The 26,240-nt window shown below is 45.5% G+C and overlaps 1 protein-coding gene across 1 annotated transcript in view; it reads right to left on the bottom strand.

Moving 5' to 3' along the window:
• Nucleotides 1-15,631: 15,631 nt before the first annotated feature.
• The window catches only part of LOC130113975 (beta-parvin-like), a 47,883-nt gene continuing 37,274 nt past the window's right edge, over nucleotides 15,632-26,240 (bottom strand). The window contains exons 13-17 of the mRNA XM_056281689.1: nucleotides 24,674-24,786; nucleotides 22,643-22,711; nucleotides 21,654-21,755; nucleotides 19,991-20,063; nucleotides 15,632-16,682 (exon numbers count right to left, since the gene is read on the bottom strand). Coding sequence (XP_056137664.1) covers nucleotides 16,579-16,682; nucleotides 19,991-20,063; nucleotides 21,654-21,755; nucleotides 22,643-22,711; nucleotides 24,674-24,786 — 461 coding nt within the window. The 3' untranslated portion in view covers nucleotides 15,632-16,578. The remainder of the gene's footprint in view (nucleotides 16,683-19,990; nucleotides 20,064-21,653; nucleotides 21,756-22,642; nucleotides 22,712-24,673; nucleotides 24,787-26,240) is intronic.

Genomic DNA, 26,240 nt, shown 5'->3' with positions numbered 1-26,240 from the left:
TTTATATAACTTCGTTAAAAGAAACACTCAACGGTAGGATAAGTGCTCAACAAATAAGGAGCAAAATAATTCAGTGATTCAAGTAAATTCTTTATGAGACAGTACAGATGCATGCACACACACACACACACACACCTTATAATTATCCAAGTAACAGCATGTGATGTTTGGGTCCTTCAGACTTTTATCAGACATGAAATGCAAAGATCAGACATTGCAAATAAGAAGGTAAATGTGGACAGCTGATCTGCTCAAATGCTTCCTTTTTCAGAAATTATTGCATCATTTGGTACTGGTAGCATTCATACAATGAACGAACCACACTCCCCAGTTCACTTAGAAGTGGACCGTCTCAGTGTGATTCTTTGGTCCACATCAGAGTCCAAATGACATTCTTCACACCAGCCCAAATGAATCAAACTGAACAAGCAAATGCACCCGAGTTTGTTTAAAGACAACCTTAAACCTTAAGAGACACATTGTCCCACACTCAAAGCACTGACCGTCTTCAGCTTCTTGAGCTGACAGAATCATATCCAACACCTGGAATTTCATTAAGGCCAAGAGACACCAGCTGTACAGAGGTTCTTAGAAGGGGACAGGCAGGGACGACCTAATACAACTTAACAACTTGTTTCAAAATCGAACACCTGCTCCCGGTCAGTGCCGTCAAAGACCACTGCATCTGAGGACACATCAGAATTACTTACCAAGCTGTCGTTACCTCAGAGCTTCTCTAATGAGCTCTAGTTTCCAATTTTTACCCCAGGTCCTTTCACCTCTGTCCATCAACCACACATCGCCCTGCATCCTCACTTCACTTCTTATCTGCTGATATTTCCCTTCCTCTCTTCACCTTTCAAGCAAATCCCAACTTTTGGGACTCTTCTCATCAATTTATAACCTTTTAAAAACCACTGACTCCATTTTTTTTTAATTTGTATAGCCCATTATCATAAATCACAAATTTGCCTCAGTGGGCTAATGTGCATCCACATCCTGCTATTACAGAGGAGCCAGACGTGGTTTCATCCTGCCAATGTTCATCTGTTAAAATGCCATTAAACCTCCGTTCTCCATTAGGCCAGCTATGCCTTACCCGCTCAGGCCAGATCCTCGATGGCACCAAAACCACATTAAAATCCATTTCAAGTAGATGCTAACAAGTCCATTTGTTTTTTGCCATTGCTAATTTAATTAATTGCTAATTACTAGAGTTGTCCATAACTAAGAGACATATTAAATGTACTACAATGTATTTTAGGTCCGTTTTTTTTTTTGGATTTTATTAAATAATTGTATACGTATTATGTTTGAAATTTATGAGAGATTTCTTATATTAGTTACATTGAACATCAAATAATTTGCTGTACTTCTATTTGAACTTCTGTTCAAACAGCATAACCAGTTCAAATCACAGTAGCTAGAAATTTGTTTTTAGTCATCATGTTTAGTAGTACTGATGTTAGAATTTGTAAGATTATAAGTCACCTTATTACCAGTAGTGTTTGTAGTTGCAGTATTTTGATAACGGTGTTAGCAGTAGTAGTAATGTAATTTGGATTTTTGCAATTTAATCCCTTATTACTTGCCATCAGTATTTTGCAGTTACATTAATTACACTTGACATGACATATACTCCGGGCTATGAAACAATTACTTTAAGTGCCTGTAGGTTGACACACAAATATGTTTGATAATTGTGGACTTTGGATAAAAGCTGCTAAATGAATAAATGTAAGTGCAGTAGTGTTAAAAGCAGCAACAGCAGTGGCAGTAATACTAGTAGTAGGAGCAGAGTGGCAGTAGTAGTAGTTGTAGCAGCAGCAGTAGTAGAATGAGTTGTAATAGTAGTGCAGGTAGCAGTGATGGTTTAATAACAGACAGAATTGTAGTAATACAAGTAGTAGTTATTGTTATAGCAGTAGTGATTATTTAGCAGTAGTCGGAGTAGCAGTGGTAGTTAAGCAGAAGTAGGTGAAGGCGTGGTAGAAGTAGTTGTTGTTGTGTATTCTCATACAAAAGAATAAGAAACATGCAAAATAAAGTTCTCCTTATTAATTCAAGCACATTTAACAGCAAATATGGCATCAATGTATTTTGTTAACTGTAGCACAGCTTACCCTGCGGTAGTGGATACTGGTCCACATCCAACCACGATTGACAGTTACTTTATAATCACCGCAAATGCGAACTGATCCATCCTTCTCTGGTATGCACTCACTATGTTGAAGTGGTAAAATTACCCCTTGGCAAGCATTACAAAATTTTGCTGTTGCATCCGGGGATACATACAATGTGGCTTTCACTCCTGTAATGTACCCCAAATCTGTGCTGAACACGTCCTGGTACTCAAAACACAATTTCTTCACAGGATCGTCTATCCAGGTTACTGTTGACCAATCTAGTTTGATCCTTGGGATCCATGAATCCATCCATCCATTATCCAAGCCACTTATCCAGACCGGGGTCATGGAATGATGGAGCCTATCCCAGCAGTCATTGGGCAGCAGGCGGGGAGACACCCTGGACAGGCCGCCAGTCCATCACAGGGCCCACACACACACACACACACGGACAATATACAATGGTCAATTCACCTGACCAACATGTCTTTGGACTGTGTCTGGCTGGGAAAGCTGGCGCTGGATCGGCTGGGAGGGCTTGGTCTGCTTCATCCGGTGAGCCCAGGGACTACGGCCCCTGCCTGGAGCTGTGCTCAAGGAGGAAACACCAAGGGCAGTCTCACAGGACACGGAGGCGGGGCAGGCTAAGCTAACTGCTAGCTCATGCAGACCAGCGGTTCCAACAGTCATCCTGGCTGGTGTTCATTCCCTTGGATAGTGATTTTTTTTGTTTAATTTGGATATATGTGTTAGTTTGGATATGTGTGTTCCTGTAGTTTTTGGATATGTTTTTGTGGGCTGGGGGAAACGGCATTTCGTTTCATTTCATATATGCAAGTACATGAAAATGAAATGAAAAATAAAGTGTTCCTGATTCCTGTAAGCGTTTCACCCCCTAGCTGCTTATGGTTTTTAAATGTGTATTTTTCAGCCAGTGCATTCTTTTTGGGAGAATAAAAGTCTCTCTATGCCAAAACGTAAAATTTTGCCAAGTTTCCCCAAGCCTGCCTCAACTGGCTTAACAGGCACTACCAAGTCTTTTAATAAAGCAAAGGTCTTTGGTCTGACAACAGACAAAAAAATCAATTGGTTTATTCTTCTTTCATGCAATTTGTTTCTAAAAATTGTGGAGCCTCTCCTCATAGGTTTTGAAATCGTCTACCATTTCTTTGAAAAGCAGGCCTGTTTCACTGATACACAACGCCATTTTTTATTTCTGTCGTTAGCTTCTGAGCCAAGGACTTGATTTTAGAAAGAAAAACACTTTATTTTGTCATTGTACAGGTTACAATGAATTTGTCTTCTGCATTTAACCCATCATATTGTATACCAGCAGTGGGTAGCTGCAGTGCCTGGGGACCAACTCTAGTTCTTCTTTCCATCACCTTGCTCAGGGGCAAAGACAGGAGTACATACATGTTTTTGATAGCGGGAGGAAACCAGAGCACCCGGAGGAAACCCACGCAGCCATGGGGAGACCATGCAAACTCAACACAGAGAAGACCTAGGACGGCCTGCGGCTTGAACCTAGGACCTTCTTGTCATGAGGCAACAGTGCTCGTCACTGGGCCACCGTGCTGCCCATAATTTTGTTAACCTTAGGGGCTACCCACAGGTGCCAAATAAATAGAGATCCTACCCTTGTCGCCAGTTGTGTATTCTAAGAAAGCTGCAAAATAAAGTTCTCTCATTTATTTGAGCACATTTAACAGAAAGTATGGCATTGATGTACTTTGTTAACCATGGCACAGCTTACTCTGATTAGCGGCCATTAACTGAGCAACAGGTTACACACACCCTATGGTACTTACACACTTTCCATAAACTGATCAAGTGTGTTTACAACACAGTGACTGTAACTGCAGCAACAAAACATCAGTCAAGCTGACCTCCAATAAAAATGTACAATACTGCTTAAACTGTGTAACTATACACAACAGTAGCACAGTAATAGTAGTTGTAGCGGGAGAAGCATACGTGGCAGTATTCTTTAGTCCATTCCAAAACTCAATTTAAAATTCTTTTCTTTGTGATACACTAATGATACAGAACACACAACAATGGTTTTAACGAGGAGCTGAACAGATCTGTATTGAAACGTGTACTGCAATCAGAGCCTCTTCCTGTGGTTTCAGTGTGTCAAAGGCCACTACACTGGAGGACATTTTAACATTCTACCAAGCCGTCTGTCCAAATCTGTGCAACTGCAAAACCTATACCAGACGATGGGTCTGGTACGCTTCAATTCCTCTGTTGTACCCTTTATTTTCTTCCCCCCGCCCAAATCGTTTTTTCTTGTTTCTGCATTGACAAATTCAAGACGCAGCACAGCCCATGACCTTGCTGTGAGGTTGTTGTTGTTGTTTCATCTATCCACAGCTTCTTTCCCTTTTTCCTCTGACCTACTGAACCATAACCTTTTAAAGAAACAAATACTTTTCCTTTACACATACAATGCAGTATCCATACTGGTATTTTAAACGCCGATTAATACATATGATGTCAATAAGTAGGTATACAAACATAAATATATGAAAATGCACACAAATGTAAATATTCTTGGAAACGGATGATCTGCTGTGGTGACCCTAGCAGTAGCAGTAGTAGTACATAAATGTAAATATTCTCTTGCTTCATTACTTTGCAATAGTTCCTGATTCCAGGCTGCAACACTTTTGCGCACTAAGAACAAGTTCACTCTGAGATTTGCTGGGAAGTATAGAATATTTCATTCAACCAGAAGTATGGAAGAGTTCAATCTTGTTTAAGAATTTAATTTTATGGAAAAGTAGCCCGTAAGAAGTACTCACAGAAATGTGTCAAGTCACAGCAGCCTTTAAGAATTTTTCAGTTAATAATGTTTAATTCAGGGCGTCCGGCTAGCGTAGCAGTCTATTCCATTGCCTACCAACACGGGGATCGCTGGTTCGAATCCCCATGTTACCTCCGGCTTGGTCGGGCGTCCCTACAGACACAATTGGCCGTGTCTGCAGGTGGGAAGCTGGATGTGGGTATGTCTCCTGGTCACTGCACTAGCGCCTCCTCTGGTCGGTCGGGGCGCCTGTTCAGGGGGGAGGGGGAAATGAGGGGAATAGCGTGATCCTCCCACGTGCTACGTCCCCCTGATGAAACTCCACATTTATCAGAGGAGGCATGTGGTAGTCTGCAGCCTCCCCCGGATCGGCAGAGGGTGTGGAGCAGAGACCAGGACGACTCAAAAATAGGGTAATTGGCCAAGTACAATTGGGAAGAAAATGGGGGGGGTGGGGGGGATAATGTTGAATTCAAATGACACGCGTACTCATTACTCAGTCTATAATCTAAAGTAAAACCAGATGGAAAAATGTGAAAAACACAAAATTATTCCCAAAGAGGAATTGTAGATCCATCCATTTCCGTCACCCACTTACTCCTAAAAAAGGGTCAAGGGGGAGGTGGAGTAACGTCCCAGCATGCTTCGGAGGACAGAGAGGGAAACCAGACAGGTCGTCCGTCCATCACAGGACACACACACACACACACACACACACACACACACACACACACACACACACACACACACACACACACACACACACACACAATGATTCCCATACAATTCACCAATGGATGATTTATAGTCTTCATGCATTGATATTGTCCTTCATCCTTTGGTCTGTGGAAGGGAAGAGGAGTACCCAGAGGAGATCTGCACGAATTTCCCCACGGGGATTAATAAAGTAGAGCTTATCTCTTAAATCTCAGACACAAGGAGAAGGTGAATTTCCACACAGGAGGCCTACGTTGTCATCCACAAAGTGGCGTATTCAGATCTGGCCATGTTGCGCTCCTCGTGCCGTGACCCCGTTGCTGAAATATCTACCGCGTTGCATCAGTGCTTTGGGGTGTGCGAGTATTACTGTTAAATAACAGTTTTCTATGGGACTCTCTTGTGCACAGTTTTTCCACTGGCTCAACGTTATTCACCTTATTTGCACTACAAAAAGCATTCCCTGCCTATGTCTGCCATCACCCTCATCCAGCCGATTCCCCTGCTGGCACACAGACAACTCACGCCATCACTTTCTCCCCCATTAAGTCAGCTTGTCAGTGGGAGTCAGGAAATCAAGGTAAAAACAACTTATTATCATATCTTATTAATGCATTCATGATGGGAAACTAGAACACCTATTTAACAGGATAGTACTATAAAAATGAAAAATTACCCAGACTTTTATGGTGCATACAAAGCTTTAGTCTTACCTGCAAGTATGTCATATGATGTGCTGCCATTTTAGTTGGCTAGATTAACATTTTACAGTGTCCATTTTGAAGTACTAATAATAATAATTATTTGCTTCTACATGACAGAGAGACAGACAGACAGACAGACAGACAGACAGACAGACAGAGAGAGGGCCGTTCGGGTGGCATGGCGGTCTATTCCATTGCCTATCAACACGGAGATCGCGAGTTTGAATCCCCACATTAGCGTCCCTACAGACACAATTGGCCGTGTCTGTGGGTGGAAAGCCGGCTGTCAGTATCTGTCCTGGTCGCTGCACTAGCGCCTCCTCTGGTCAGTCGGCGTGCCTGTTCGGGGGGGAGGGGGAACTGGGGGGAATAGCATGATCCTCCCACGCGCTATGTCCCCCTGGTGAAACTCCTCACTGTCAGGTGAAAAGAAGCGGCTGGTGACTCCACATGTATTGGAGGAGGCACGTGGTAGTCTGCAGCCCTCCCCGGATCGGCAGAGGGGGCTGAGCAGAGATCGGGGCGGCTTGGAAGAGTGGGGTGATTGGCCAAGTACAATTGGGGGAAAAATAATAATAATAATTTGCTGACATTACTGCCCCAACATTAATATTTACCCTCATGGCACTTATTGCAAAGAGCAGGGGTTCCCCGGTGTCCTGGCAAAATTCCCAACCTGGCTCTCTCCATCTGGCCACCTAATCATCCCCCCATGTAATTGGCTCAATGATTCCTCCCTCTCCACCTCAAGCTGATGTGTGGTGAGCGTTCTGGTGCAAAATGGCTGCCGTGCATCACCCAGGTGGGTGCGACATATTGGTGGTGGTTGAAGTGAATTGCCCCCTTCAATGTGAAGCACTTTGGGTGTCTAGAAAAGCGCTGTATAAACGTAATGATTATTTTTTTTCCCCATTATCCAAACCGCTTATCCTGCTCTCAGGGTCTCGGGGATGCTGGAGCCTATCCCAGCAGTCATTGGGGCAGCAGGCGGGGAGACACCCTGGACAGGCCGCCAGGCCATCACAGGGTCAACACAAACACACACACACACACACACACACATATTCAAACCTAGGGACAATTTTTAGTACGGCCTATTCACTTGACCTACATGTCTTTGGACAGTGGGACGAAACCAGAGCATCCAGAGGAAACCCACACAGACACGGGAGGAACATGCAAACTCCAGACAGAGGACGACCCAGGACGAACCCCAAGGTTGGAAAACCCCGGGGTTTGAACCCAGGACCTTCGCGCTGTGGTGTGACTGCGCTAACCACTGCACCACCGTGCCGCCCATTTAGCTAACCTATCCTTCCAAATATTCTTGTATGTTCTGCACTCCTGCCGAGAGCAAAGGTGCATAAGTTGTTAGTATGGGTGCATGCCTTCACCAAATATCCTGTAAATACTTCAGGAAAGCTCCTCAAGGTTGCATGATATGAGCAGAGAGATGAAGATGGGGTTGATGATAATAGGCAGAAAAGAGGACCATAACGAATTATACTAATACACATATACGAAGATGCTGAATATATCTACTATGGGTGGTAGATACCACTAAATAGTTGATTCTTGTAGGACTCCGACATACGATCAGTTCTACACGTTCCCGAGCGGAAGCTTGGCAGCAAACGGAAGTCAGACATCGGATGCACTAGATCAGTGTTTCCCAACCCAGTCCTCAAGGACCCCCTATCCTGCAGATTTTCTTTGCAACCCTGAATAGGTACCTGTTTGTAGTTATTTAACCAATCAGCAACGAATTATGTCAGACGTTGCACACCTTGCATAATTAAGTGCTGTGAGATGATTAGTTGAGTAAGTACAAGCAGGGCTGCCTATGCAGGGTTACAATGAAAATCTGCAGGATAGGGGGTCCTTGAAGACTGGGTTGGGAAACGCTGCACTAGCCTACGTTAGAAGTAAGCGGTTTGTTGTCATTTTCTTCGTTTTTTGTGTAATTTAATATTATCGGATATATGGCAGCATATACGTGAGTTGGCATAAACACAGCCATGCTGTACTGTCTAACGTGCTCCGCATGTCTGACTTCCTGTGACGCGGCCGTGGCGACAGCGATGCGGTGACGTCACCCGGACGCTGCCCCATTACATCTGCATATTTAGCCATTAAGCCCCCGGAAATGAACACGATAACGGAGCGTTTGAACCAGAACGTCAACAATGATCATAGTTTAGATATAAAATGTCAAAATTCCTTATATGTCCTCAGGTCTTACAATGTCCTCACTGGCTCCTGTGCCAGTGGTACAACGATAAAATTTTACAAGTAAGAAAAAAACAGAAGTAAATGACTTCTTTGAAACTTTTGAAATCCATTTCCTTCCAAAAAGTACAAAAGCACTGTGAAATCAGGTCCCTTCACAAGTACGGTTTCCTTGGTTTGGGCGCAGCGTTTAGAGTTGCGGGAGAAAAAGACCCTTTTTCTGATCTTTCCTCACCATTACTTTTGATGTTTGGTTTTCTATGCCTGTACGGGTCTACCAAAGCGCAAGAAGTGTGTGACAGAACAGACCACGTGTCAGGAGTCTCCTGCCAATGGTGAGTCCACCATCGGCAGGAGACTCGTGGTATACAACAGGTTAAAATCTACCATTTCGATGTGTCGTGTGACGCAAAACTAGATCTTAACATCCTATTTTGTTGCAAGAAAATAAAAAAGCCAATGAAGTGATTATGTGTGTGATTATGATTATGTGTGTGGGGCGGGGACCAGTGGCGCCCCCAAGGGGTGGCCTGGGGTGGCCACCCTGATACTATCCCTGGCCCCCCCGCTGCCCCCCCCCCAGCCACGAGTTGCATATGCAGAATATGCTTCTGATTATGCATAATATGCGTCTATCTGATATCTTACATTAGGTGCTGTTCATTTAAATCAATAATGTATATTTTCCTTAACTCTCATATTGACAGTTTTCCACTAGGCTATACAGGATACTAACAACAGCATCACAGAATTCCCGAAATTCAGTCATGGCTTTTGGTTTTGGAGTGCCACCCCAAGATTTTCAGTGGCCCCATTTGGCCCCCCCCCCTATGAAAAATTTCTGGGGACCCCCCCCCCACACACACACACACACACACATAAAATCAGCACAAAATTCAAGTGCACACCCTACACAAACGACATCCAACAAACAATCACATTGCAACAGGCAACAGGCTACTACAGTCCGAACCTGTAGGTTAGCTTACCTTTGAGCAGGGGACGACGGGGTTTGGTTATAGTCCAACAGTTCAGTCGGTTCTTTCATATGAGAGCCGGGACGAGGAGTCCAGTCTGTAGGTCCTGGTACCAGCTTTTATCCGACTGGCGGCTGAAGAGAGACCCCCCACGGTGCAGCTGCCGGCGGGGCAAGGCCCTGCGTTAGCCACGTACGGGTCTCGCTACTCGGCGCTCACAAGCCGGCGCGGGGGGGGGGGTCGGTGTCTGGGCCCAAGGAGATGGCTGAACTATCTTCCTCCTGCTCCTCCCGACGTCTTCCTGCGACACACTCAAGCAAACCGCGTCGTTTCGCGCCGTGGTTTTTAATCCTAACCGCCATTAGAGGCGGCTAGCTAGCGAGCTAGCGGAGAGTAGGCTTCCGCTTCCTGCTCCGCCGCGCGGCGCGACGAGCGCGCGGGCTGTTCGCCATCTGACCTATCGTCATCACGACAAAGAAGCAGCGAGGAACGAGCAAGGTGTCCCTTTTTATTGGTCGCGTCGTTAGACAAATGAAACGTCCTTGACTGCTAGTCCCTGGAGGACCCAGCATAAAAAGCCAGCCTTCTGATTGGGTGGGCCTGAATTATTTAAAAAAAAAAGTGGTTAGAGGCTGCGTTGAGGACGGGAGCTTGGGCCGACGACGTGTCTCTCGCTCTCTTTGTATCCACGAGTTTCCGGGGAGGGCGGGGTCACTGGGGAAACGATTATGGGTAATATTTCCGGTGTTCGGCGGAAGCAGTATCACAAACAAGGGTTAAAAAAAGGGTTGCGATGGCCAGTCCGTCTATGCCTGATTCTATTAGTCAACCAATGGTCTTTGCTAAAGACCTTGATTTGTAGACTCAGGCGTGTAAATGCTTGGTTGGAACAAAGACCCGAACCCCTTTTTGGAGCATGTTGTCCATCCCTGAATGAACAGAAAAGTTTAGTCTGTCATTTCACTTATTCTCTCACGCTATCTATTTTTACCCACTGATGATTTACTGGTTGCAGATGGAAGAAAATCTTTTCATTCCGGGTGTTTCGTGCAGCATCTGCCCCGCCTGCTCAGTGGCGATAGGTGCGTTTACATGCATATTAAAAATGCTGATCTCACACTCCAAAAATATTTAACCCATAAGTTAAAGCGTATGTATTTCAATCACATGTACATTTTCCATCCAGTTTGATCACATTTACTCGCTTCTTTATTTGTTTGTTTGTTATAATTGTTTTGTTTCCTTTGTTTTTCTTTTTCGTGTTTATATTTAACCCACTGTAATGTGATTTAATGCTGTTCTGAGAAGGGGCCTGCAGGGCGGGGTAGGAGTAGATAGAGGGAGCAGGATGTGGGTAAATGGGATTTGGGGATGCTAAAATGTTTAAAAATATATATCAGTCTTTCACCTGTGATTGTTCAGTTCGGTTTGTTTTCCTTGAAAAAACAAATAAACAAAAAAACGTGATCATATCACGTAACTCCAATGTAAAATATGACCTTTCAAAAAGAAAAATGTCATCTTTTACACTGGAGTTAGTATGTGATCAAGTTGGATGGAAACTACATGTAATTGATACATGAGCTTTAATTTATGGACTTACATATTTTTCAGTGCATACGGATTATGGTAATGCTGCAAATATTGAAATGGTCATGTGACCACTTTCTGGCTTCCAAAATTGGCGTAAGGTCTTACTCGAACGATGGACTCTGACTTCTTTGGGGTTTTTATGCATGTCACAAGTGAAATCCCAGATCCCAGATAACAACAGACACGGCTGTCAGGGCGCCCTGCTACAAAAACCCAAGCTGATGACGACACTCTCAGTTTTCCTACTATGTCGTTAGCTAATTTTGTAGGAGCACCAAAAATAAAACTGCCTATAGATTAAAGTGACAGAAATTCACTGCACGTGCTAAAGGACAGGGAGATGGAGGGAAGCAGTAAATATGTTCTTTCTGTGGCTCGTGCGGTGGTTATTCATGCAGACATGGCTATTAGAGTAATTACATTTCCAATATTCATGTGAACGCATTAATAATTTAAATATTGGCTTTAACAGATAACACATAATAACCAGACGTCTTATTTGCATGTAAATGTATTCAGTGTGTCCGGGCTGCATGACGGACAGTCCTGCAGGCCGGGTCTTGTCATGTATTGCAGATGGTAGCGTGGTTGTAAAACCCTCTGGGACTGAATTGTGATTTAGGGCCACTCAAATACATTTTAAAAGAGGGCTTAACTAGTCATCAAACATGTCAAAAGTCTTTCCTGAGTGACCATCAACCCAACACTTTGCTCCATTTTTTTTGCCAAACTGACTCCCGGGTTACGCACCATTTCTCTAAAACGCTTTGTCACTGCTAACGCAGCAAAAAAAACACTATTAACTATTTATTAGGATACAGTGCAAAGTGGTAGCACTGGGTGGCTTGCTCTTTGGCACTTAATAGCTTTAAGGTACTTTTAAGGACAGGAAGGCCTCGGTGGATACACATTTTTCACATGAATTAATCTGTGAAGGGCCCTCGGTCAGATAGAAGCCTATTAAGAGTGAGTCAGCAGCCCCGACAAGCAGACAGTCCATATCCACATATTATGTCTGCTCATAAAAGCCAATTTGTGGGTTTAAAAACATCACAGTGAACCAGAATTTGAAACGAGACAGGGTGCGGTTAGCGTGAAAAAAACCCTTTGGTTAAAACTGCAGGCGTGTTCGCAGCACAGTCCCGTCGTGTTCTTGCATTGACTAACCTCAAGCAAATCACAAATGTTTTTAGCCTTTTTCTCTTTTCTTTTTTTTTTTTTTTGAATTACTGCAATTTTCTAACAAGTAAATCCATTTGACAGTCTCTTGGAATGAACGGTTCAAAGGTAGTAAATTGCAGGACCCAATGTGAAGAGAAGCCATTTGCAATGACGTTTAAAACTGCCTGCTGAATTGACCGATTTACATGATGAACAGCAGGATAAATCTCTCTCCGTCTGCCTGTCTGTCTCTGTCTGTTTGTCTGTCTCTCTGTCTGTCTGTCTGTCTCTGTCTGTTTGTCTGTCTCTCTCGCTGTCTGTCTGTGTCTCTCTATAGCTCTCTCTCTGTCTGCCTGTCTCACAGTCTGTCTGTCTCTCCCACTGTCTGACTCTCTGTCTTGTCTGTCTCTCTCTCCGTCTGTTTATCTGTCTCTCTCTCTGTTTGTCTGTCTCTGTCTGTCTGTTGCTCTGTCTGTCTGTTGCTCTGTCTGTCTTTCGCTCTCTCTGTCTGTCTCTCTCTTGCTCTGTCTATCTGTCACTCTGTCTGTCTGTCTCTCTCTCTTGCTCTGTCTGTCTCTCTCTCGCTCTGTCTCTCTCTTGCTCTGTCTGTCTGTCTCTCTCTGTCTGTCTGTTGCTCTGTCTGTCTCTCTCTTGCTCTGTCTGTCTGTCACTCTCTCTGTCTGTCTCTCTCTTGCTCTGTCTGTCTGTCGCTCTCTCTTGCTCTGTCTGTCTTTCTCTTGCCCTGTCTGTCTCACTCTCTCTCGCTGTCTGTCTTGCTCTCTATCTCTCTGTCTCTCTCACTGTCTGCCTGTCTCACTCTCTGTCTCTCTCACTGTCTGCCTGTCTCACTCTCTGTCTCTCTCACTGTCTCTGTGTCTGTTTGTGCAACTGTCTGTCTGTCTCTCGGTCTGTGTCTCTCTCTCCCTCCTTTGACTGGTGTAACATTGGGTTGAATCACAGATATTCACAAACGTGCTGAGAACCGGCATGGGCATGCTGCAGCAGCGTGGACCCAGGGGACATGATGAGCTGTCAGCGGGACAGGAAGAAATAAATTGCTCATTGCCGAGTGACATTCAAGGACGAGGATGTTTATTCACTTATATATTTATCACAACGAGGGTGGAAAAATGTCAGCTCTGCAAAGTCTCGGGTCATGAGGACGAACAGGAAATAATGAAGTTGTAATACTCAGTGGGGTTTGTCATTCGGACCATGTAACCTCAGACGGGACATGAATCAAACGTGTGTGTTGTCCTCTCTTTGTTTCAGCCTGCCGTGATGGTATCCATGGGGATCTTTTTATCGTCCGGCCGTCTTTGCTGTCATCAGGCTATAAAACTGCAAGACTGCAGCTTCGGAATGCAAATAGACATAAAAAGAGACTGGCTGATGAATCGCTGACCTGCTGTCGGCGGGGTCCTCGGCATGTGTAGCCCAAACACACAAGGCCTTCTGGCTTTTGCACAGCCTGCTTCCTGAAGGGATCCCGGTCTGTCAAAGACCACGGTAAAATCTGACATCTCTTCGTCCACGTTTACAATCAGTTAAAGGCACCGTCCGTGATCCACGTGTAAACTAAAAGGTGGCCCCACCATCAAAATACAAAACACAGGACTGGAGCCTGCTGCCCCTCCCAAATTGATTGACAGGTCTCTTAAGTCTACGGGGTCAGAAATGGCCCGTAACAGTGTTTAACAGCAGAGAAAAGACTCTAAATGGTCTGTTTTCAACTTGAAACATGATGACTTTTCCTAGAGGGACCCCAAGTTGATTTAATTTAGGGGTTTTATGAATCATCATGCCAGTGACACCCAGCTGATCTTGCCCTTCCTTCCCTCTGACACACAAGTAGAGACACGCATTGCTGTATAATTGACTAGCATCTCGGAGTGGATGGTAACACACCACCTGAAGCTCAGTCTGGACAAGACAGAGCCGATGTTCCTCCCGGGGAAAGGTTGCCCGCACCGAGACCCGGCCATCACCATGACAACACCGTGGTGACGCCAACTCGGACTGCGAGGAATCTGGGTGTGATCCTGGACGACCGACTGTCGTTTGCTGCACACGTTGCATCGGTTGCTCGCTCCTGCAGATTTCTCCTCCATAACATCAGGAGGAGTCGCCTATTCCTCACCGACGAGACGGCACGGGTGCTCGTCCAGGCTCTGGTCATCTCCCGGCTGGACTACGGCAACGCCTCCTTGCTGGCGCCCCGGCGTCGGCCATCAGACCTCTGGAGCTTGTTCAGAAAGCTGCAGCTGGTCTGGTGTTCAACCGCCCTAAGTTCTCCCACACAACTTCCCTTCTCATGTCCCTACACTGGCTCCCAGGAGCTGCTCCCATCCAGTTTAAGACTCTGGTGCTAGCCTACAGGGCAGTGAAAGGAACAGCTCCTTCCTATCTCCAGGCCATGGTCAAGCCCTACACCCCCGCCCGACCACTTCGCTCTGCTGCCTCGGGACGCCTGGTTGCCCCGTCGCTCAGAGGCCCCTGCTGCCGATCGACCCGGTCACGGCTCGGTTCTGTCCTGGTCCCACAGTGGTGGACTGAACTCCCCACTGATGCCAGGACAGCGGAGTCGCTGCCCATCTTTCACCGCAGGTTCAAAACTCACCTCTTTAAGGACTACTGGTACCCTGTTACTTGTTCTTAGCACTTATTGTATTCACTCATTTTAAAAAAATCTCTTGCTTGCACTTTTACTTTGGCACTGGTTTTGCTTTCAGATGCTTGTTTAGATGCACTTCCGACCTCTGATGACCAGCAGTTCTCCTGATTTCCAACGTTAAATGATGCACTTATCGTAAGTCGCTTTGGATAAAAACGTCGGCTAAATGACTGCAATGTAATGTAATCCTCATCATCAGGTCGAGTGTCCTCGGATGGATCTGACCCCCTCACGCCACCCGTCTCTATCCTGCATAACAGCTGGAAGATCCTCAGATGGGCATCCTGTGTCGTCGACAAGTTGATGGATGTAATTTCTTGCAGGCCTTCCCACACACGTCTTTCCACGTTTGGGTGACCAAAACAGAAGGACACTTGCAAGTGCTTCCTCGCTCCTCCAGCAACGACCAGCAAATCGAACAGGTCTGGTGTGGTCTGGTGTGGTCTTGGTGTGGCGCATGTCAAAAACACACAAGTCACCTAGCGCAGGGGTCCCCAAACTTTTCCATGCCAAGGACCCCTTAATAGCCGTAGCCTCTGGCTGGGGGCCCCCTATTGCGACATGGCTCAAAATTTAATTTAAATTACACTGGCAAATATTAAAAAATCAAACATACAGCTTCTTAATATGTCCTAATTTTTATGAATGCAATATTAACTTAATTTACATTTCAAATCATTTCTCAGTTGTATTATAGTCAACATTCTTTCTTTTATTAACCAAACATTCATTGTCATTTGTGCTTTACAATATTCATCAACAGTTCTTTCTTTCGGTATTTTTTTTGATTATTATTTTCTGATATATTTAATTTTATTTTTATTATTAGGCCTTTTTTAACTGCATTTTTCATTTTCCTCTCCCGGACCCCCCGGACCCCCTAGCGCAATATAAAGCTTCTCCCAGACAAGTCCACCCCACCCTCTCGAGGTTCTGACTGTCTTCACTAGCGGGGCTCTGACTACGGGCGAATCACCGGTGCCCTATAGAGTGACCGGTACACCGCTACCGTGCGGGATAAGGCTTTTTAGCCAAAGGCTAAGGGTGGGGCAACCCCGAACGGAAACCCCTGGAGGAGTAACCCCCCCGTAGGCTCATTATCATGGCCCACTGGCCTGTGGACACGCCCTGATAATGAGTCAAGGTTACCCCAGTTATGGGTTAAATAACAAAGCTACGGGGATGCAGCGTAGGGGATGTGATATTTCAGCGGAAGAGCCAATCGGTGACCAGTGGTGAAACTCACAAGATGCTGAGCGGAAGAACCTTTTTGTGGTCAACGGTCAGGGTCGCCCACTCAGCCGAATCTGATACTGCTCATGTCCATAGTTTTAGAGAAACACGGGCGTGTTTTAGTAGGACTCGTCTTACTAAACAAGCTATCAAAAGATGGTGGGCCATAAATGACCCTTAAGACAAGGGCAGTATACAGAATGTGTGGACAACACAAGGGGCGGGGGGGGGGGACACAGGTCTACAGAGAGACACAAAATCCATATTTTCCAACGATAACTCGAACCTTTCACCTACACATGTGACTATACCTCAAATTCATTTGGTGAAAAAGAAATTACAGATTGGTCCTTTAAGGCTGGCTCCTCGTCCTGCTGCCGTCTGACGGACCCTTGTGCTTTTTGAAGAGGGCGTACAGGACCTTCAGGGTGGCGGTGAGGTCCTGAGAGACGATATCTGCAACAACATCCACAGGAGACAGCGTGATTATTCCAGTATGAACCATCACCGCTTCCTCTGATGACATTACCAGCATGAGCTGATGCCCACTCCCACAATGCATCTGGATAGGTCATAGATCTAGGGCAAAAAATGCATTAGTTGGAAATCTAATCAATATATCAAACACAACAAAATGGCTCTTTCTTGGTTGATACGCTAACGCTAATTAAATGATTCTGGCGTTGAGATTGACTGCACCGCTTGCTAACCTTATTAAAGACCTGCACAGCATGTGTGTGTGTGTGTGTGTGTGTGTGTGTGTGTGTGTCTCTTTGTGGACCTCCTGCACTAGGATTCCCTGTTCCATCAGAGCGATTAAACTGGTAATTAAAAAGGCACTAAAAACGAATTAAATTAGCCACTTTGCTCTTCGTTAAATTAATTGTGCAGGTCCTCACATTGACAATTACCACGTTAGGGTTCTGAAATTAGGCCACGGGCTTGTTTTTTTTGGCTGGCAGGTGTGTTCGGCCTATCGTTCACCATCTTTACTGAAAAACAATAGAGACAACTGAGACGAAACGTTTTTGTGCAGACAATCGACAACACGTCCAGGTTGACACTCGGGCTCTCACTCTGTCACTCAACGCAGCTAAACTTCACCCGGGTCGTCCTCTGTGTGGGGTCTGCATGTTCTCCCCGTGTCTGGGTGGGTTTCCTCCGGGGGCCCCGGTTTCCTCCCACAGACCAAAGACCTGTAGGTCAGGTGAATCGGCCGCACTACATCGCCCCTCGGTATGAGTGTGTGTGTGTGTGTGTGTGTGTGTGTGTGTGTGGGCCCTGTGTGATGGCCTGGCGGCCTGTCCAGGGTGTCTCCCCGCCTGCCGCCCAATGGCTGCTGGGACAGGCTCCAGCATCCCCGCCACCCTGAGAGCAGGATAAGCGGTTCGGATGGATGGATACACATAACGTTACATAACCCATCACAGCCAACACCCCGCCCCCCCCCCCACACACACACACACACAAAATATTTGTACAGCCTCGCTTCCTTATATCACCTCTTGTGCCTTGATCATCACATTGCTGCTCAGTTGATTGTGACTGATTAGTATTTGTCGATTTTTCATTGATCGTTCTAATAAATTGCTTTCATTGAAGTAAGCCGCTGTCCTCCCTGAGTTGCGGCAGTCCTCACCGGAGCCATCCTCTGCCAACTAAGGACTCCAGCTGGTGCAAATGTGTTCCTCCATCAACTTGAATGGTTCAATTATATCGTTGGACACAAAAATTAAAGGCTGATAAATGTACGAGACTGATTTTAAGACACTGTTGCACCTACAACTGTATACTGTTCGTACAACTTGCATGGGTACTTCATATCTTGTCATTCCGTGTTTTACTTTGTACCGGACAGCCTGGCAACCAGACGAATCTGCGGGCGCATGCTTTACATTTGCTCTGGCATACGTCTGGCCACCCTCCCGTTCAGAAAGATTTCCACCCGACCTGCCCCGGGTCGGGCCAATCACAACCGTTTATTTAACATGGGGCGGGTTTGACACAATGACGCACAGCCTAATTCGTTTCCCACCCGCATTCCAAGGACTCTTACTTCTGATAGGCTAGTGCTCGTTGTCTCCGTTGGGTTGGTTGGTTAAGGTTAGGGGTAGGGTGGGGTTAGGGATAGAGTTAGCCAATCAGAGGTAGAGTAGGGGTGGGTCTTCCCGGAACGCGGGTGGGGAAAACATAACGCTGACGTACAGAGGAGCGTCGTTGGCTCCTGCTGATGTGGAACGGTATGTGAATCCACCATCGCCACCGTAATTTAGTGAACCCGGGTGAACTAGCCAGTCAGCTAAAGGGTCCGACCCATTAGCCAACGGGCTAACCCCTTCGGGAAGCGCATTCCCGCGCTTCAGCATACCAGCTCCCTCGTACCTCTGGGCGCACGCGCTTCCGATGGCCTCACGGTCTCACCATCCCACTTCTGACACCAATGTAGCAAATTCGGGGCTCAGCTGGGAATCCGCTGCAGCCGGGAAGTGAACCCGGGTCGCCCGCTCCACGGGCGACTAAGCTAACCAGTCAACTAAAGGGTCCGACCTGTTAGCCAACGGGCTAGCGAGTCTACACGTCCGTGGTTGTTACAGTATCAAACAACCGGACGGTATATTTTCTCCAAAAGAGGAACAAACAACTGCACTTAAAAGCTTTTGTCGATAAGAAAGAGGTGTTTGCCGTACTTCCAACAGGATTTGGTCAAAAGTTCAAGCGCTACGTCACACGTTTTGTTGCGCTGATTGGTTGTAGATCTATCCAATTCAGTTCCAAGGCATTCTGGCCTGCGCCCATTGATACCGCCACTTGGGAAATGGAAAATGAAGCGAGAGGGGCCAGACTAAATAGCATTTGGGAATTCGTCTGGTTCCAAGGCTATGTACCTGAAGAATGAAAAGCAACCATATCGTAAACGCAGCTAAACTCGTTCGCTCTATCACTCACTCGGTGTTTTTATTTACTTCCTGTGCTGTTCAGTCTTAGGGGAATACACCTTTAAGGACACAGGGAATTATGGGATAGAAAACAGAGCAGCCACGGGAGCGGGAAGGTAGACGGGGGTCAGTCGGATTACGTGCACGTTATGCAGGGAGCGAAATAAACGTGCCGAAGTTCCCCGGCTAATTCAGGAACGGTGTTATCATCTGTGAGAGTGAAAAGTAGGTCATTACCCTTCCCTCTCCACCTCTTAGCCTGAAACCACTCATCAGTCCACAAACAAGAATAGACACTAAGTTATTAACTGTACAGGTGCAAACCAAGAATTTCTGTGACCCACCTGTGACCCACACTCAAGTCAGCTCTGTGTTCGTGTGTGGTTGCCGATGATTGTGTATGTGTATACGATTGCTGATGATTGGCTGTGTCCAAGGTCACACATTGGACAGAGCCAATCAGCTGCGGCGACACTCGTGCGGGCTCGCGTCACACTAACGTTCCACAGCCATTCCCTCGTTCCCAAATTCAATGTGGATTCATGAATTCACAACTGCTCCCGGCCAGCGCAGATTAACTCAAACCTATCAGAGCCACTTTTCTACCCCCCTTGAGACGTGAACAGGTTTTGACGTTTCCCCCGCCACACCGATAAACGCTCCGGATAGAGGAAATCGTCTGAGATGAGTCCGGCACAGCCGTCTACGAGCAGTTCATTTACATGTTTGGTTGGCTGGTTTTTGTCCTCTGTGCCGAGCATCTTAATGGGTGAAAATGTGACCTGCAGTCTTTGCTGTTAAAACAGTATTCATGTGTGGCCCATTTACCTTGTGGCTTAACGCTGGTCACCTGGAGGCCCATGTCACCAAGGAGATCCATGGCCAGGGTCACATTATGAAGCTACAGGGTTCAGAGATTTAAACGTCAGACAACATGTTACCATCAATGGACTAACACAGTTAAGACGGCAAAACTACAACAATAAGAAGGCTTACAGGGTGAACAGAGAGAGGGAACCACACTGTGGCAGGCTAAGGTAATGTCATGCAGTGTAACGGTGAACCCCGTTCCACTGAAAACAGGTCTCATGTCCTCTCTGTGCAACAGGGAGTCTGCATTACCAACCTCTAGCAGCTATATCTCTAGAGATAACGCCATTTCCCATCTGTTGCTGCTGCTGTTCACTCATAATATGGAACTGAGGGGCGTCCGGGTAGCATAGCGGTCTATTCCGTTGCCTACCAACACCGGGATCGCCGGTTCGAATCCCCTTGTTACCTCCGGTTTGGTCGGGCATCCCTACAGACACAATTGGCCGTGTCTGCGGGTGGGACGCCGGATGTGGGAGTGTGCGTCCCGGTCGCTGCACTAGCGCCTCCTCAGGTCAGTCGTGGCGCCTGTTCAGTGGGGAGGGGGAATAGCGTGATCCTCCCACGCACTACGTCCCCCTGGGGAAACCCCTCACTGTCAGGGGAAAAGAAGCGGCTGGTGACCCCACATGTATGGGAGGAGGCATGTGGTGGTGTGCAGCCCTCCCCGGAAAAGCAGAGGGGGTGAAGCAGCGACTGGGACAGCTCGGAAGAGTGGGGGTAATTAGCCGGAAACAATTGGGATGGAAAAAAAAGGGGGGGGTGAATTTGGCAACGAAGTGCATGACCTCTGTGCGACCTTTGACCTCTATGCTCATCAGCTAACTAAGTGCTGTAAACACAATTCCAGTAACCCTATAATTTACAGGCCATTAATTACGTAATGTGAAGAACGTGCTAAGTACTGGGTAATTATAGAGTGAAATTAAAGCAGAATAAAGAGGTTTGGTGAGTAATTATATGGGAATTAATACAAGTGGGTAATTTCTTCAAATTAAATGCTGCCACTACGTAATTTCTTAGCAATTTCTTCACAATTACTATGTAATTAATCACCTGTAAATTAAAGGGTTGCCCAAATTTCTCATCTGATGTATGATTTCCCTTGAATTTCCACAACCGCCCCCCCCCCGACCTATATTCTGTTTAAATGAATGCAGCTCTGAGGCTATGAGGATACACGTGCATGGTGATAATGATGGTTATATAACAGGCTCGCTATGACATGTAATTGTAAAATTATAATAGCCTATACGTGAGCTATATAAAACCATAAAACATTAAATTCTACCACACGGATCTTAAGCTTCATGTTGTGATTACATACTTTCATGACTACATAATTCATACAATTAATTTTTTATCCATCAAATGACAAGGTGTATAAATTTCCTAATCAAATATAAATACCTTAATTAAAGAAAACATAAATAATTACCTAATTGCCCCAAAGGGATCATGCAAGTTTAATCTGAGCTGATAGTCATTATGTGAAGTTGTGTGTGTGTGTGTGTGTGTGTGTGTGCATGTGTGCGCTTCCACTCAGCTCAAAGTCACATCACCCCCTCTGGAGGATGCACCACTCTCACTAATGCATTTGGAATCCATAGTGAATCCATACCATCTCGGAATGATTGATAGGTGTCAGGTGGAAGTCACAGAGCGGAATGTAGAAACCCCCCAACTGTCCGACCAGCAGCAGGAGAATCACGCCATCTGAAAACTGCACGGGAAAAACAACAATGTGAAAACACAAACACACACAAACAAGCAAGCAAACTGCCAGATACCTGAGGAGCCCGAAGAAGAAGTGGTGGTAGTAGTAGTAGTAGTAGTCAAGTCAATTTTATTTGTTTAGCCCAATATCACAAATTACAAATTTGCCTCAAGGGGCTCTACAGTAACACAACATCCTGTCCTTAGACCCTCGCATCGGAGATTTGGGGAGTTGACAACTCCCTAAAAAAACTTTGGTAACACTTTAGTATGGGGAACATATACACCATTAATTAGGTGTGTATTAGCATGCAAATTAGCAACATATTGGCTCTTCATCAGTCTTTATTAAGCACTTATTAATGCCGTATTCTGCATGACCTTATTATACAACCAGTAAGCCATTAACTATGAGTTTTCCCTCTATAACCTCAGAAGTATTGCTTATTAGTAGTACCATCTCAATATGCTTTGCTTAGTATAGACTTTATAGAAGAGTTATTCTCCCTTACTAACACTTAATGAATATGCTCTGTTCTTACATAACAAAACACAAAACTACAAGTGTTCATAGTGTTAAATTACTCTAAATTAAGTTTTTGTTACTTAGCATATGTTCCCCATACTAAAGTGACATCTTGATCATTACTAATTTACTAGTAATTAAGTTTTTTTACTTAGAATATGTTCCCCATACTAAAGTGTTACCAAAACTTTTATAGATAGGAAAAAAATGAGAGGAAGAAGAAGAAGAAGAAGAAGAAGGCCTTTATTATCATTGTAGAGAATGCAATGAAATTAAGAAATTCATTCCCTTACCGGTGCTGTATTTTTATAGAAAGTAAAGTTTAACAGACATGTTGTAGAAACCGTGTTAGACTTCTGGCTCTTTACCTGTTTGTCCATGTCAGCCACCTGCAGGCCCATCGTCACCATATTCTGGTTGACAAAGTGTAAAATTGCCTAAAAACAATTTTGGACAGTAATTACACAACACAGCTTTAAAGAGTGGTCACATTAGACAGCGTTTCACCAGTCAATATCTCATTTATTTCCATGTCCTACTCGACCAGTTCTTCCATTATTGTTCCAGAGACTTAACTGAGCTCATCAATTTGACTTATTTCACTTTCCCCCCCACTGCAGATACGGGAATGTTAATCACCCAGAAGGTGCCATTTCTACCCCTGTACTGACCTCTACCTGACAGCGACACGAAAACAAAAGAAACACGTCAAATAAACACGCAGGCTGGGGCCTTCTCAAGCAAGCCAAACAAGCTAATCGGCTCTGTACGTAACTGCCGTCCACTGACTTCCGGTTTCTACTGCAGCGGTCATACCCGTTTCCTGTTTGCTGGCGCGCGCTATTGACAATGGCATATTTTTCGCGACGCCTGCAAGATTGACCATGGATGAATGTCAACGACACGCCCAAATTTCACCCGCTGCGCCCACCAGCAAACGGGTGAAAAGTTTCGAGGGTTACGTATCAAGTGACGTCCACAGTTGCGAGGACGAGTATCCTCATATCCGGCATCCGCCATTTGCCGGCATCCGCCATTTTGGAAGGACTCAAGAAATCTTGTTTGTTTCGCAGTTTGCTGAAGACTCCCGCCGTAAAACAAGTTGTTGTCTTTTTCCATCACATTTTTAAAAAAAAACCCACTCCCCCGGCCCAGCATATGCTTTTGATTGAGGAAATGTTGAAACCGTCAGACCATTCGGCAACCCCGCGGGGACATTTATTACTGATGTAAACTACTAATAAGACACGTTAGCCCCCTAGCTAACGGGTCTGACCCTTTAACCGAGCGGTCAGTGATGTCGCCTTGTGGTGCAGTACACCCCGTATCGAATCCCGCACCGGGCAAGAAAATACCCGGTTACATTGGTGGCAGCGGTGGGATCCGGAAGTGTGCTGATCCTCAGAAGTCTCTTCGGAGCGCGGGAAGAACAAAGCGTGAGGGCGCGCTTCCGGGAGAGGATGACGACTGTAAACTACTAATAAGACCCGTTAGCCCCTAGCTCAGTGTTTCTCAACCGGGGGTCCGCTGACCCCTAGTGGTCCGTGGTGTAATTGCAAGGGGTCCGTGAAAATAAAATATCTTTAAAAAAAGATCCTATGACATTTATAGAAATAGGATTATTTTACTCAAATGTGACTGAGACCTTTATCTACCTAAACTATAAAGGGTAACAGGCCTTTTTTCTCTAATTACACCTGTTTCACAAGTGTAATTTATTGTATTTTAATAAGAGATCTCGCTCCCGTTTGTATTGTTAAAAGTTACTGCATAAAAATTCTGTTGTTACATATATCTGAAAGTTACTGAATACATATTCTGTTTTGTTACATATATCTGAAAGTTACTGAATACATATTCTGTTTTGTTACATATATCTGAAAGTTACTGAATACATATTCTGTTTTGTTACATATATCTGAAAGTTACTGAATACATATTCTGTTTTGTTACATATATCTGAAAGTTACTGAATACATATTCTGTTTTGTTACATATATCTGAAAGTTACTGCATAAGAATTCTATTTTGTTAACTATATCTAAGTTACAACTGAAAGCTCTTATTTTTGCCCCAAAGAGTGAATAAATGCTATAATGCAATTTAAAATGCAGTTTCTACTGTTTCTATCAAATTGCAACCCCCCTCCCCCAAGATCAGGTGGAGGGGTCCTCAGGGTAGATCAAAAGTACGCAGGGGGTCCAGGACCCCAAAAACGTTGAGAACCACTGCCCCAGCCAGCGGGTCTGACCCTTTAGCCGAGCGGTTAGTGATGTCGCCTTGTGGTGCAGTACACTCTGTATCGAATCCCCCACCGGGCAAGAAAATAACCGGTTACATTTACATTACGCTTCAGGAAAGCTTTCAGCCACGTCAGCAAGACTCTTTTCTCTATTTACCTTCTTCACCGTGTTGACCTTGTGAGCGTCGAGTTGCAGCAGCTTCTCAATGGCGTCTTCCATTTTGCGAACAGACAAAGGGAGGAGCGTGTTAAAGGTTACGCAGTGCGCCTCTTCACACGTGAGCAAACGTGTCAGTCACCCGTTGACACTTGGTTTTAAAAGGCGGCTTTTGCGATCGGATCCCAAGTGGACGTGTCAACGACCACCAAAACGTTTTGTGAACCGGTTACTCAAACCACTTGCCGAGGTGGTCTGGGATACAGTCTTGCCACCCCTGTTGCCACCCCGTTTATAAATCAGATAATATGTTTTTAAAGTATATTTTATGTACATTCATGGTGAAGGTCAATGAGACCCGCACCAAACTCATCTCAAACAGAAGTCGCCGATTTAGAATCCCCCCTCCCCCTCACAGGCGCGGATCTACAGGGTGGCAAGGGGGTGGCAGCTGCCACCTCCGGGACACAGTCTTGCCACCCCTTTGCCACCCCAGGAAAAAATCTCTAGATCCACCACTGAGTGTATGTGATTGGAGTCACTGGCGTAAATATGGTTGGTGAAGCCGGTGCAGTGGCACCAGGGCCCGCCGCTAGGGGGGGCCCGTCAATATTTCTGCATGCGTTGTCCTAGTCCAATGTTACGTGTCTGTTTTGAGCATGTGCCGATAGCTTGTTTAGAGCGCGCAATAACATTTACCTATCTAGCCTACCGGAGTAACGTTAGAAAAGCAAAATCAAGCAAGCTAGCGTGAGTTACACACATAAAAGTGGATGTAAAAAGAGGAAGGAGAGCAAGGAAAGCTGCAATGTGTGCCAAGCCATGCAACCTACCAGGTTTTGAGTGTGACGTGTGCTCCCCTGTTACTGTCACATGACCAGGCTATCAGCTATATTACAGCCTAGTTACTTTGTTGACTTGTTTCATCGCCTTGTCGACTGATGTGGTTTTAAGACCGCCTGTTTAGGTTTCCCACCTCGGTCCGTGGTGCGTCCGGTCCCCGTGGTTCTGAAGCGTAGCCAATCTTTGACGTACCGACCTTTACAATAACTCATCTGTGTCAACTTTGACTGTTACTTTGATATTTCCATTTTATGTGTTATATTTTATGCTGCGAAGCACTTTGTGATCGTATATCTGTGAAAGGTGCTATACAAATAAATTACTCAAATTACTTACTAAACCCACCTATGGTGGCGGTGGTGGTGTGTGTGTGTGTGAGCGAGTGAGAGAGAGACGGGAGGGACGGGGGGGGGGTCTAGGAGGGTTGCTTGCACCAGGGCCCATAATAAATATGTTACGCCAGTGATTGGAGTACAAGTGAAACGAGATGCCTAATCTCCATTCGGGCAGAAGAATTGGTCCTGCCAATCTCAACAGCTGAATAGTCCGTACATGTATGTTATAACAGTGCTTGAGACATCTTCAAACATTAGCTGTTGTTTTCACCGCTAGTTGGCAAATCCGGCGCTTGACCGAGCCTTTTGACCGTGTAGCGGAAGCGACGTTGACAGTCACGAACTCTTCTTCTTCGGCGTAACGAAATGTCTGTGAATGTTCTCACTCA

This window comes from Lampris incognitus, chromosome 6, assembly GCF_029633865.1.
Source record: "Lampris incognitus isolate fLamInc1 chromosome 6, fLamInc1.hap2, whole genome shotgun sequence".
In the NCBI taxonomy this organism is placed as follows: Eukaryota; Metazoa; Chordata; class Actinopteri; order Lampriformes; family Lampridae; genus Lampris; species Lampris incognitus.
The sequence above is the reverse complement of the archived record's forward strand: the minus strand, read 5'-3'. Positions and strand labels throughout refer to the sequence as shown.